The sequence below is a fragment of the Antedon mediterranea genome, chromosome 3, assembly GCF_964355755.1.
Source record: "Antedon mediterranea chromosome 3, ecAntMedi1.1, whole genome shotgun sequence".
NCBI classification, from domain to species: domain Eukaryota; kingdom Metazoa; phylum Echinodermata; class Crinoidea; order Comatulida; family Antedonidae; genus Antedon; species Antedon mediterranea.
This window is the reverse complement of record NC_092672.1, coordinates 25,490,335-25,505,090: the sequence shown is the minus strand read 5'-3', so window position 1 is coordinate 25,505,090 and position 14,756 is coordinate 25,490,335. Positions and strand designations below refer to the sequence as shown.

General features: G+C 37.6%; 2 protein-coding genes across 2 annotated transcripts in view; one reads left to right on the top strand and one right to left on the bottom strand.

Annotated features, from left to right (window-relative positions):
* The window catches only part of LOC140045084 (density-regulated protein-like), a 211,506-nt gene that overhangs the window by 35,804 nt on the left and 160,946 nt on the right, over positions 1-14,756 (top strand). The gene's annotated exons all lie outside the window — the stretch shown is intronic.
* LOC140043748 (uncharacterized) lies at positions 6,763-14,641 on the bottom strand. Its single transcript, XM_072088226.1, has 7 exons — positions 14,529-14,641; positions 12,180-12,399; positions 11,464-11,526; positions 10,618-10,722; positions 9,979-10,092; positions 9,329-9,375; positions 6,763-8,229 (listed from the first exon to the last, which is right to left on the bottom strand). The coding sequence occupies exons 2-7, from the start codon at positions 12,345-12,347 to the stop codon at positions 7,731-7,733; spliced, it is 996 nt and encodes a 331-aa protein (XP_071944327.1). The 5' UTR covers positions 12,348-12,399; positions 14,529-14,641; the 3' UTR covers positions 6,763-7,730.

Here is a 14,756-nt window from a genome sequence, read left to right as displayed (position 1 = left end):
TTTTTAACTAGGGGGTTAACTACTCCAATATAAATCATAACTTTAAAATGAAGCTTCTGTGATCAGACTAATGTTCGTTTTATATTATGTATACTCATAAAAAAAATGAATTTAAGTAAATGCAGATTTTATATTAATTATTATTTAATATAAAACATTTCAATTAATTAAGCGGCTCTTTGGTGCAGACTGACTTTCAAATCGAGTGGTCGCGCGTTATGAAAACTTAAAAACGACTAGGCTATATCAATTTATATCTAATTTACTATAGTAATTTAGTATAGGTTGTAGTCTGTGTTTCGACCTAATCGTAATAGATTTACATATTGGCACATATGGCGTTTCATACGTTTAATACTTGAGCGCTTATCACAGTAGTTTTTGGAAAGAAAAAATAATAACCCCGACTGGCATGGTGTAATAATAAAATAAATAATAACAGACTTAATTGGGGCAAGTTTACTAATATACCGTACCAATATATAGGCTAGATTTCATTACGGTATTTAAGATAGTAAATATTATAATGTTTGCCTTAATATAAACGCTGTGGCTAAAGATACGGTACCGTATTCTAACTTCTGTTTACTAAAGATACGGTAAAATTGCATTACGTCATAACCAGCCAATGGGGTGCTGGTACGTGTGTGACGTCATCGTATAAGGACTTTGTGGATTTTTTTCATATCGCGAAAACCATGGAGGTATGGCGAAAACAGTGATCAACCGCATTTTCTTTATGCTTTATTTATCGCTATTATCGCCGTCGTGTGTGACAAAAACTAAATGTAGCCTACGTCTGTTATTATTATTGAAAATCCATGTTGATTTTAATTCTAGAATAGAGAAAACCGTTTTAAAAGAGGCCTAGGCCTACTTACTACGTACTATGTATAACCTCATTATATGAGTTTGTTTGTGTAGGGAAAGCGATGCCAGGCTGTGGCCAGCTGCATATGTGTGCTGTGCGCTGATTTCTGTGACTCGTCAGCCCTGGGGCTATACTGCTGTCTAAATCATAGTATTTAAGGGCCCCTTTATTGTCCGCATTTGCTTGTTGTTTATGGTCACCATTGTAAACAAAGTTTTAAAAAAATATAGGCCTAAATAGGCCATTTTGAATAAAAATAAAACCCTCATCTGCAGCGCACACACATCCACGCAGCCTGGCGCCGCCGATAGGAATTCTCTACATATACAACCAACAACAGACGCGATATGAAAAAAAATCCAAAGTCCTTATACGATGACGTCACACACGTACCAGCACCCCATTGGCTGATTATGACGTAATGCAATTTTACCGTACCTTTAGTAAACAGAAGTTAGAATACGGTACCGTATCTTTAGCCACGGCGTAATATAAAACTCTATTATTTCTTACACTTGTCTCTCCACGTACCCAGCGTCAGTAAGGCAAAGGGCACCCCACAATAAAGACGACCGGACACGTAGGACGTAGAATAATAGTCCATTAAAATATCGCCTTCACCATTGTATAACGTTAGTAGTTAACGAGATTTTCACCGTAGGTTCTAAACATTATTTAAAGATCATTTATTGACGTTGCGTCGCGTAAAAGTTGGGATTTGCGGAGAAAATGAAGTTTTTATACGCAGTTTTTTCTTCTTTTTGTCGTCGTTTGTTTACATCGAGAAATGACGTCATGAGGCAAAAGTGAATGAGACGCCATTGTCGATATTTGCGTTCGTATTAAAAAGTGAATTTTAAATATACGAATATGGTATTAATTATCTGTATTACATTGTATTATTATGTATTACATATAAAACAAGTCATTTTGATAAAAAATAAGTCAAATAAATATAAAAAACAAAGAAAATTGTGATTTTTGCATGTCATCAGAAGTGACCTTCCATACAATGTGATAGCGCCCTCTATAAATATTGATACACTCTCACTTCACACTGCAAGCTTTCTGTTGTTATTCATTCATTCAGAAATACAATTTAAGGAAGGAATCGAAATGTATTGTACATCAAAGGGCATTATTACTTGTTTACTATATATTCATGATGTTTTCCCCAAAAATAATTACTAGTATGTACATTTTGCGAAGATGTACCGGTATGAAATTTTAAAAAACTGTTTGCGCAGTCTGTAAAGCGATATATAATAATTAGGCCTAGGCCTATATATATATATATATATATATATATATATATATAATAATTTTTACTTTTTTCTGATAAATCATTATGAATATGTTTACTTAGCGCTGATTTAAGCACCCTATTAAAAAAGAAAGGAAACAAATTGATTTAAGCCTACTTTGAGTTTTTGTCACGTTTTCGGTAATTAATCGTCTTCTTCGCTCTCACAGTATCTGATTCGTCACTGTTCTCATCATCCGATTCTGTTGGAAGAATCTCGCTTTCACACCAGAAAGACCCCAGCAAATCGTTATCCGCCAACGCACCATCCGTTATTTTCTTGGGGTTTTGGCAACTCGTAAATCGGTGTTAGTGCGAGCTTCCAGATCCTGACTTGTCGATCGTGCGTCGTATATGTTGATGCAAGCATCTACTACGCGACGGTGGAAAGTTAGCTAAATCAATGGTTTTTTTTTAACACTGATTATTCCGTCTTTTTCCTTGCATTTTCTGCGAAGAAAGTCAAGTCAAATATTTTAAATATAAGATCTTTATTCGTCAAAACCAAATATCACAATAACATAACAACCAGCGGCCATAGAGTGACAGTCAACCCAGCTAGGGGGCGATAGACTGGCGTAATCATTTTTTTCTCTTTTCATAAAACACAAAAGTTAACAAAACAAAAACAAGCAAGCTAATGCACTCAAAATTCCGAGGGCAAGCATGGGAAACCTAAAATTGATGAAAAAATTGTCGAAACAAACTTAACTATATAATGTACGTATGAGACATTATAAATCAAGAACGTAGTCAGAGAGATGACTAGGAAATCTGCGTGAACGTGTGGATGTGCGATGAGACGACTGTGCTGGAGCTCCAATTGGTGGTTCTGTCGGGTTCTGTACGGATGATGGCTTGTCGCGTTCACCTCATTAGGAGAGGCTGAAAGTGTTGACGGTACATCGGGTGGAGGAAATGGAGACGGATCAACTGTAAAATCAGGCTCCTCATCAGAGGTGTCGCAGTGGCGTTGTGAGGCTGGTGTGGGAGGATGATGAACGTCAGTCGGTATAGTAGTAAAACACTTGGATTTCTTTACACGATAAGTAGCGCTTCTCAATTGTAAGTGCGTAAACTTTCGGACGTTGCACCACTTTCCATCTACAGAAACAACGAGATAGCGATCTCGTGCTCAGGTCTTGCGACGATCTGTCCACAGGTAGACTAAATCATCAACCGTAATAGAAACGTCAGGCTGCACACGCGACGGGTGCCTTATAGACTTTTCACCGTGCGTGTGATTAGAGGCTCTGAGGTGCTGTTGGCTGATAATCAACTTGCGGTCAGAAATAGGGATTTGGTCATGAGTGAACTGATCTCGTTGTGTCCACATTTCGCGAGACGACAATCCTCGCGTTCTGATACGGGAGTTAAGGCGTGATATGGCAACGGCAAGCACTGTCGGTGAGATGGATTTGTTGTTGTTTTTAGTTTCATGGTTGCATTTCTCATGGTTTTCATAAGCGCCTTGAGCACTTTGTGGATATGTGCGCTCTATAAATCAGGTATTACGAAGGGTATCGAGCTTCTCATCGCTGATTAAACACGAAAGGGTGTAAGACGTCACCGTCTCTTTGACAACAAGAACAAGTTGACGCTCGCGTTTTAGGACATCGGCAGCAAAGGTGACTCCGAGCTTCGATGGAGGATCCTCAGTGGACTGTTCAATTGCGGTGGTGGGTACAGTACGGATCGAGCCACATTGATGACACGATTCTGACACCTGCTCGATGGTTTTGTCCAAGTCAAGCGCAAAGAAGTGGCGGCGAAAAGATAACTTGAGTTGGTGACCCGTTGGGTGATCTAGTCAGACGTGAAGTGATGTAAGAAGCCCGTTTAACACGGGGCGAGGGACAATGATACATTCGTGCTTACGTGAGAGTGACAACTACGATGGAACAACAGTTAAGGTACCGTTTAATGTCCCTGACATTGGTTGACGTTTTAAATGGACGCGTTCCTTGATTAAGATGAGCTTTTACACGCCTAAGGTCTGGACACTCGGATTGGATGGCTAGCCAAGCTGGCCGACTGGTGAACGGGACTTTGGCGTCTCCAGTAATGAAATCACATATCGATGAACTTTGTACCGTTGACTATATCGCGCCGTTGACAAATGAGCAAACCTGACAGTTGTCAACTGAGCATGGTGGAGCGTTGCGACTAGCAAAGTCGGATGGAACGTTGGCTGAGCCTGCCAAGTGCCGAATAGAAATCTGGTACCTGCTAGCAGTGGAGACGAAGATGGACACACGGAGGAGACACCGACTGAGAATTCTCCCTTGCATAGCTTATCGAGCGCTTGGACGCATGGCTTACTGTCAGTTAGGACACATGTGTTATGTCGAGACTGAATAATAAAAGGACTAAATGTTTAACAGCTGCTGCGATAGCCAAAGCTTCGATCTCGCAGGGTAGCCGTGTGACCTGAGGTGCACGGAGTTTGGCACTAAAAAACGGCTAACTGTAGTTTTCCGTAACGATCCACAGTTGGTCATCGGGATGAGGTAAAACTATGACTTTGTTTGAGTCAAGTGCGTTCTGTGCTACATGCTTCGTGTAAGGCATCGTGCTAATGTATTGTTTCTTTGGACTGTAAGCCGGCTATGGCTTCTTCCAGTGGAGCGATGAGAGATGCGCATTGAGGCAAAACGCGTGCAAACACCTTATATGCCCCGATAAAGGAGCGTAAACCTCTTACCGTCGGTGGTGGAGTGCATGCCTTTAACGTTGAAATACGATGAGTATTTTCGCGAATAGAGCCCAGGGACCAGGTCCAACCAAGAATGGTTGTAGTTCGTGGACAAATCACCGTTTTGCTAGCAGACAATCGCAGACTACACTTGTAAATGCATTTGAGTTGTAAATCAACTCCTCAAAACTGTCCCCTCCACAATAAAGGTCATCCGCAAGCTTTGCTACTACTCCCTCCTTAATCAAATCCCCCATTACCCGACAAGTCAGCTCTTCCAGGGTGGTCTCTAAAGCTTGGTTCCCACTAGAACGTAACGCAAGGACGTAAGCGCAACGCAAGCGTTTTAACCAATGACGAGCGAAGTTATAGACAGTTAGCAATCAACAGCGAATAAGCTATCGCTTGTGATTGGTCAATTCACTTGCGTTGCGTTACGTCCTTGCGTTGCGTCGCTAGTGGGAACCACGCTTCAACCAGGCATACCCATGGCACACCGGGAATAAACTCTAACACCTCGAAACGGTGTGGCAACGCCGCAGTACGTACATAGACGCGCGAGACAAAGGAATCTGGTAAAAGGCCTTTGTGAGGTCAGTAGTAATTAAGTGCTCCGTTTTGAGATATTACGTAGAACGGTGTTGACATCCGGCATAAGGGAGGGTTGGGGTTTCGCATATCATCCGACCGCGGCGAATGCTGTAACCAGACGGTAGCCACCACTCTCTTTTTTGACTAGAAAAGATGGGTTAAGATATTCGACTTGGACACCGACGTTCTCGGGGCGAACAAATACTCCCACTTCCTTAAGCTCATCAAATTTGTCTTGTAGCTCAACCAGTTTATCTCTCGAGTACTGAGGAACTCGACCTTTCTTCTGAGGAGGCTTTACAGGTCCCATGTTAATAACAGCCTGGAATGGGCCAACAGAGCCGTTGTAGGCTTTAATCATAGGATCGAAAACAACATCGTATTCAGTAAGAATGGATAGGAATTGGGATTTCACATTCAGTGGGAGGATATGGTCTGGATCTAGCTTGACATAATCAGAAAACGCGACAGAGGAAGGAGGCTTACAGGGCTTAGATTGCAACTTTTGGGGAATAGCATTTTTGGCCGACAATGGCACAAAGGTGGGTCGGACTTGGCAACAATGTTCGTGTCGTTTGATGAACTGAGGTGTGTCAGTAGAGTTTGGGATACGTACCCTTTTCCTAGACCCCACCACCCCCAGTCAAACTTTGGCCTGGTTCGAGGAAACTTACCCTTACTATGTGGTTCAAGAGCAAACACGTCATCTTGTTGGATGAAGTCAGACGGAATGGCTACCTCGATAAATTCTCCCGGCTTCAGGAGCACGAAGCACACAAGCATGACGAACTGTGTTATGGTGAAGTATCTGGGAACTATAGATGTACGTGGTACCGTCACCCAATTTAATTTCCCGTTTCGCGGGTTGGAGGGCGATGTCATTTAGCTCCATAAAAGGAGTACCGGCAAGAATGTCGACGTCACATTTTTCGATAATTAGACCCTCAAATTTGAATTCCATGTCGTCCCTTGTGAGAATAATTGTTGTTTCGCCTACAACGAAGTGAGGAAGATCCGTCAGCCTGATGGGCAGACTGAGAGCTACTTTTAATGGTGGCGCCAAGGGCAGTGGCAGCAGTAAAGGGCAATCTTTCCTGTAGCCACACTGTCGAGTGTGATTCTGGCTGTGTGGTGAGATGTGTCAAGGTATGGGGACTGGCGAACTATTGTTGGGCTAGGCCTACTAGATTGGGTAGGCTACTCACCAGTACTAGTCGAATAATGGTGGATGGGCTCGTAATCGTATAGCTGCCACCACGTCAGTAAGGCAAAAGGCATACCACAATAAAGACGACCGGACACGTAGGGCTTAAGTAGAATAAGATCTTTATTTGTCAAAACCAAATATCACAATAACATAACAATCAGCGGCCATAGACTGAGAGTCAACCCAGCTAGGGGCGCTAGACTGGCGCAGGTGTATAATATGGGTAGGCCTACCGGTTAGATAAAACACACCTTTGCGCTGATTACCAGCTGCATTATTATGGGAGTATGTTTTCATACGTGTTTGATCCAAAATAACCGGGGTAATATTGTGCGGCGCATTGACAGCTTTCTTTCTATATAACAATGGACTATTATTATTATTATTAGCCATACATTGTTAATGATTCGTAACAAAAAGGTTTGATAACTTTAATGCAAAGTAGTGCATTTATTTGTGTATTAATTAGCTTGGTTGGTTCACCCTGAGACGCAACGCGAAGACGTAGACACAACACAAACGAATTGACCAACTGCAAGTGACTTGGGATAATCCATCGCTTGTGATTGGTCAAATTATACGTTGCGCTTACGTATAGTACTTGCGTTGCGTCAAAAGGCCGTGTTTTCGCAGTCAAAATTATCGGTTAATTTTTTAACCAATAAAGTGCTCATGATCAGTTATTACCAAAACAACCAAATGTGTTCTCCAGGTCAAAGCTTAAAAATTATCGCATTTATCCGATAATTTTTCGGTTTAAATGAGATAATTATTTTTTTCGAGTAGAATTGGTTAAACTCCGTTTCCACAAGCAGTTTATCGGTTAATTATCGATAAGTTTTTTTTTCGGTTAGATTTTGGCTGCGGAAACACGCCCTAGATGGAACCAAGCATTATTAGCGTATACGTACTGCAGTACATTCTATTCGTTCTATTAGTAAACCATGCATACATATTACAAATGAAATTTAAAAAGAATGTCAATTTTAAAATTATTGTTTCTTACGGAAAAGAGAAATTCTGATGTTAAAGGTTATACCACAGCAGTTCAGACAATGGTATCTTACTCGATTCTGGATTTTTCATACAGTTCTGTATTTGAAATTGTAACCAAGTGGCTGCGTTCTGGTTCTTCGACCTTACGCTGATCCGGTTTCTCATACAAATCAGTATTCTGAAAGGTAATTGACTCACCACGTTCAAAATCACTCTTTGACTCCACTGAATCTTCACTTGTAGGGGAGTTTAAAACGCTCTCTGGTCGTCGTGGTGGTGGCGGCTTTGGCGCAACGTCAGCATACGAATAATCATAGGCTTGTGATGTACGTGTGCTCTTATATTCCCCATGTGACATCATTCCATCTTGCACCTCCATATACCCAACTGATTTAGGGTTGTCTTCTTGTTTGACGATAACATTAGGATAGATGTGCGATGTGTCTTCATCTATCTTATTGTACGTATTTTGAAGAGTCATTTCATACATATGTTTTCCTGGTTCCTTACCATACGCATCTTTTGCGAGCTTACTTTCTTCAATAGTACTGTATATGTCTCCACCTCTAATCGTAACAAAGATCAATTAAGAAAAAGTTAGCAATAGGAATACACATAGGCCTAAAAATGTATTTGATTTTTTTGGAAGCTACACTTTTTAAACAATGGCACGTTTATTATTTCTAGATTTAGAATTACAAAATATCATACACCGTCTTTATATGACAAGCATGATATACAATAGGAAGCTGCAGTTTTGCGTATGAGTATTTTGTGTATTAAAGTACTGATAATTATAATATAATGATTCAGCAGATGTCTAAATACAGTACAGCTAGCGCAGCGGGACGTCAAGGTTTGTTTTCCAGTTGACTTTTAGAGCCAATTTCAAGGTAGGCCTACGTCGACTCTCTCTCAACAATGAATTAACTTTTTTTTCGTAAATAAGTTGGGGACTCCTTATGTGAAGATAGCCGACTACTTCCTAATAAGTATAACATAACCTAACCCTCTAAATAATCTCTCTCACTATAAAGTATAAAAAATAGAATTTTGCTTATGGGATTCGAACCCTATACATTTACATGTAAAGTCCATAGTCTAACCCATTCGGCTACATAGATGGCGCGACCGAAAGTGTTTGCATTAGTGATTGTAGTTATATTATTATATCAATTACGTCACACCTTATGGATATGACTAATGAATATTTATATCGTTTCATGAGGGGTTCTCAACTTATAGAAATAACTGGGGTTTCTTTTGTTCTTTCTAGTTAACCTTTGTTCAGAAGACGATTAAAGCAGGCTATCCAAAATGTTTATAAACTTGTTGCAGAAGCTATTTATATTAGGATTTATTTGTATCAGGCCTAGTAATTATAATATTTCCTTGAATATCTTGAACGCGTCATATGAAAATTACCAAAAATATGTCTTGTTATTGATTTATTGATGTTGATATTTTGATATATTCAAAATTATGTTATCATTAACCGTATAACTAAACTATAAGAGTTCTGATACCTGTGAAAAAGTATTTACCATAAAATAAATCGTTGCTGAACAATCAGTGCATTCATTTCATTATAGGTAATTTGAGAATAGGTTATAAAAATGCACTTCCTTTGTTTATCATAATAAGGACAACTAATGTTATACTTACTGTTCCTTTCGACTGGATGGTGTTACATCGTCTATTCCTTTAAATTCCTGAATTAATAATAAAACATTATTTAGAACCGTCCATTCTCAACTACTTATAATTTACCGATCACTATATTCACATTGCATGCGATCGCCACATAATAGCTGTGCGCAGAAAAACACATGACGTTATATTGAACAACAACGTACATGGCCTACGAGGGAATTATTCATACGTATGCAAGCTATACATACTACTGCACTGACATAAATATAAACACCGTTGCTGTATAACGTGACTACGAATACGGTTGGTGAAAACTTAGTTTAAGTTCTAGACGGATTTTTTACTTATATTAATAAAATGATAAATATTGTCGCTCTTCCCTGTGACAAGTCTTAACTGTGCTTCGATGTTATCATAATTAAATACGCATTCGTCTTCTCAACTGCGAGATATTATTTATAGGGTATTTGCTACAAGGTTCAGGGGTGAGATTTATCGAACCTGCATAGCGGCTTTATTCAAATTTTCACATACGCACGTCTTAGCTAATTTTACTTAAAGAAATAACTCGTGATAGAAAGCAATTTTATGATAAGCGTTGGTAATAACAGTTATAATGCGGCAGCAGGCTATTGGGAGTAAGTAATGCTAGATAACCTTACCTTGTGTAGCAACTTGTCCAATCTCTTACGAAATACAAACACCGACACAATTGAATTTGAAATTTCAAATAGAGCACTTAGGACCGAGTATGTTAAGAAAATACTACTGAAATTCTGCAAACAAAATTAATAATAAAGTTACTTTAATACAAAATGCTATTACCAGAAAGATTACAAACTTATAATTAGATCAGGGGGAGATGTAAACTAATTATTTTGCATTACCCTGATTAGATATGTATTTGAATTATTGTATGTAGCCTAATTATAAGGTTGTAGACGGCGATTGGTAGTCATAACAGAAAACAACTGACATTTTGGAAACAAAGGATAATACAGTTCTATACACTTCAAGATACTTCTTCAACAGAACTAATATTTAAAACTGTTGATGATTAGGTCTTTTAAAATCTGTATTTTCAAGTATTACGCATGGGTATATAGGTTGTAAACGGCGGTTGGCTTAATTTTTTTTAAACGAAAACCACTTTGGACTACGCGCCATGTATTAATAATTATACTTAAGTTGGAATCAAATCAAATCAAAACTTGTGTAATTTTACCAACCTCGGTATGATTCTAAATCTTAAAATCATTCTGCGCATGCTCAAATAATGTCGTATTTAAAGGACTACTCACAAATTCAGAGGTGTCCATGAATGATATGACGACAATTACAATGACGACTATCAGCAAACCGGCAGCTACACCACAAACAACTGATAGGATCATGTACCACTTCATCTATTTAAAAAGAAGTTAAACCATTAAAAGTTATCTGCCAACACACACACAGGCCCTACATTATTTAGCAAATTAACGGTTTAGAAACAAATATTATTGCGCATTGTAGAGTAAAATTTCCTCACAATTCCCAACCTAGTTTCCGGGTAGTCAAATGCTCATCTTGATATACTACCTAACTAACTATAACTACCGTTAACTAACTAACTAACTATAACTACCGTTAACTAACTAACTATAACCACCGTTAACTAACTAACTATAACTACCATTAACTAACTAACTATAACTACCGTTAAGTAACTAACTTTAACTACCGTTAACTAACTAACTATAACTACCGTTAACTAACTAACTATAACTACCGTTAACTAACTAACTATAACTACCGTTAACTAACTAACTATAACTACCGTTAACTAACTAACTATAACTACCGTTTACTAACTAACTAAAGAAATGCATAGCAGTTGTTTATAACAGAGTTTGCCTACTTTTTATGACCCTTTGTACAGTATAATATTTAATCAAATGAATTTCTTGCATGTCACTGAACTTTAAAAGCTTTAAATCACAAAAAACCATGGATTAATGAATAGGCAAAAACGAATGAATTAAATGAATGAATTACTATACTAGAAAAAATAAAGCTGTGGATCTCAGTTAATATATAACATCTAAATTAAAAAGTAATAGTGAAGAGGCAGAATAGTCTTTATAAAATATCATCTAAAAACCTACTAAACGAATGCTTGCATGTTTGGTCGCTGCTTTTATTCCCCAAATTCCTGTGGTGAGGGCAATCTATATGAAAACAAAACAATGTTAATACATCTTATCGATATTATCAATATTTTAAAAGATGACATGACAAGATCTGACTCCCGTCATCTAATCATCCCTTTCAAAAGATGAGGACATGACATCCAGTATCTTGTCAACTGATCATCTCTTCTAAATGATCTAGATATGACAAGATCCATGTATCTCGTCTGTATCAGATACTCTCTACTCTCTTTTATAATTGATCTAACGTTAGTTATCTCAATATCCTGGGTGTTTATTTTGAGCTTTTGTAGATCACAAATCTAACAAAACACTAAATAGTACGATAGTACCAACAATTTAAATTATTGATAGGCCTAAACATGTGCAAATGTGTGTATTCGTGGATTCCGGGTGTACAACATTCACGAAAGTTGTTTCTATCAATAGTGACTCGACTATGATTAAATCCCATAAGGGATAGGGACGAAATTTTTACATTAAATATGAGAACTGCAGGTGTTTCTGTTATCAGAATGGTTGTATTACATCTTTTTTCTTAAATAATTAAAGAGTAGCGGTGAAAAGAGGAGCTGCGTCTCGCGATAAAATCTGACATTACTTTAACTTATGCTTATAACCTAGACCTTTACCGATACTACCGTTTTGTATACACAAAAAATTAGACCTACCATCGTATTGAGTGCAAGAGCAATTGTAATCGCAATACTTTCTGCATATTCGTTGATAAATGGTACAATGACAGCGTCAATCAGGTACATGAAAGATATCACGATGTGTACATAAGCTGTCTGCCTGTAATTACCTTGTGGTTCCATTGTTGAAGGCGTTTTCGTCATCTTGTTAACAACAATATAGTATTTCGACTAATAAAAAACAGCGTCGAAGAAGCTGCAAAAGCAAAACAATATTCAGAATATACTGTGAATCAACCTTGTAGGACTATACAAAGCAAATCACTATTTTGGATGTTTTCCTCGATCAATACTTCGCAGACAATGTCACAGTATTTGGATAATTTTTTTATTAGGAAAAACTCACCTTTTAAAGTGTGCTGAGGAAACACGTCAGAGATGATTCCTAGGAAATATCGATCTGCGGTTTCGTTAGTATATACATTATATATATATATATATTATGTTATTACTTCCTTGTTTTGAAATGTATTTTTTCAACTATTAATTTCTGTATAATTGTAGAAACATGATGCTAATTAGCTATTGAGAGTATGTAACATAAACACACAACAGAGAACAGAACTCAGCAAACGAATGAATGAACAATTTTGAATATTTTTTTTAGAAGTAAAATTTGAATATAACTGTAACTATAACAAATATTCATTGGTTGAAACAGATGGAGTTTATTGATAAAGTTTATAGGTTAGTAAAAATCACAAATTTCTTAAAGAACCTATTGCACTATTTTGTATTTCCTTGCGTCTATTTTAAATTTTAGGAGGAGACTATCCGTCTTTTGGCACACTATTCGTTTGATTTCCCGGGCATTGTCACCTACAGTACCAATTACGTAACAATCAACCATCCAACATTAACTTTACCTACACAATCGGGGTAATAGGCTACTCAGGGTAATACCACAAAATTTCTATTAACATAACAAGAATCCACTAAGGTAACAAACTTCATTAACCTCTGAATTGGTTCCCACTTAAGCACACCGTAGTAATTTTACCGATCATGATCGGTCAACTTAGGCTACAACTGTGTTGTGTTGCTACCAACTAGGAACCAATCTTAAGGGTCTTTCACACCTGTTCCGTCATGGTTGTTCCGGTCCGGCGAATCGAACATCAATGCTCCACGCGGCTATGCGCCAATCGATATGCCGCGTGAAAACGAAACATTGACGTTCGATTGAATTTTCCGGCGCCGGACTGGAACCGTGCCGGAATAGGTGTGAAAGACCCTTTACCATAATAACAATACAGTAACTAGTGTCTTACCAGTAGAAGCTTTTTTGTGAGGTGGGTGATTTTTTTGGAAATCTTGTTAAAAGTTGTAAATCTTTGACTTTCTGTGGTACCTTCCTGATTTTTCTTTATTTTGTTTGTTCGTCAATGATCGTCTTTTTAAAAAACTGTTGGTCTATTGGGCTTTTGTTCTCAACTTCACATTTATTCCTTATTTTCTGACTTTACCTTGTGTCTATCCTTTAATCTTTAGTATCTTCAACTTTAATCAAGTTGACAATAATTGATAGTATACTATAGTAACCATTTTTGTGTGTGTATTTTCTAAATTTTTTTCAAACCGTATGAAGGATCTTTATTTTCAATACTATGCCTATAACAATTTGTTTTAAAAATTTCATCCTCGACTTTTTAAAAACTTTTTTTATGGTTTCTTTTTACAAACAAATGTTTACTATGAATGTACTACTATGAAAGACAAAAACATGAAACATGTTTCTCTGTACATTAAATATGTATATTATATACTATAAATTTGACATTTTTATTAAAATGGTAGTGAGTGGTTTGTAAAATTGACATTTATCCCTCATGTCGACCATATTGTTAAAAACGCCAATGACTGCTGGGTATGTTGTGGCGCAATTGCAAACAGTTTCCTTCACACACCAAACGAGCAATCTACCTTTCTCTCATCCAACCATCTTTTCATTTTTGCTAAAAACCATTTACACTCTCTCTCCTTCTCAGGCCTCTAGATTGATTGGACAGTTACTGCTATCAAACAAATGTGTTGATTGGTTGAATTCGCGACCTACTGATGACCCACAAAAACATTCTGTCTAAATAAGGGTTTACATGTAAATGTAACCATTATTTACAATTGGGATCGACCAAGAAATTGTCAATATTGTTCCATTATGTTCATAGTAATAATAATCTTCTGCTCCCTCTGCCCCGATAGGAGATCATAAAATTAAACTATACGAGGCCATGTCACACCACCTACATTTTTGTCTTTTACAAACATGCGTTACAGTATCTTACAAATGTGTCGGACGGCGCCCCGTATAGAATGTCTACTTACCTGTTCAAACCCTGCAATACTGAAAGGAGTCCAAGCTATTACTGTATTATTCAATCCATATTGTGAGGCTGAACTGGGTGTTTTCACCAGGGCATGAGTTTTATAATGTTCTCATTCAAATAAATATTATAAACAAAACCCGGAAATATGGTACAGTACGTATGAAACGCCAGACAAGTCTTTAGGTCATTATAGCGAGATGTTTAATTTATTATTTGTTAGTTATCC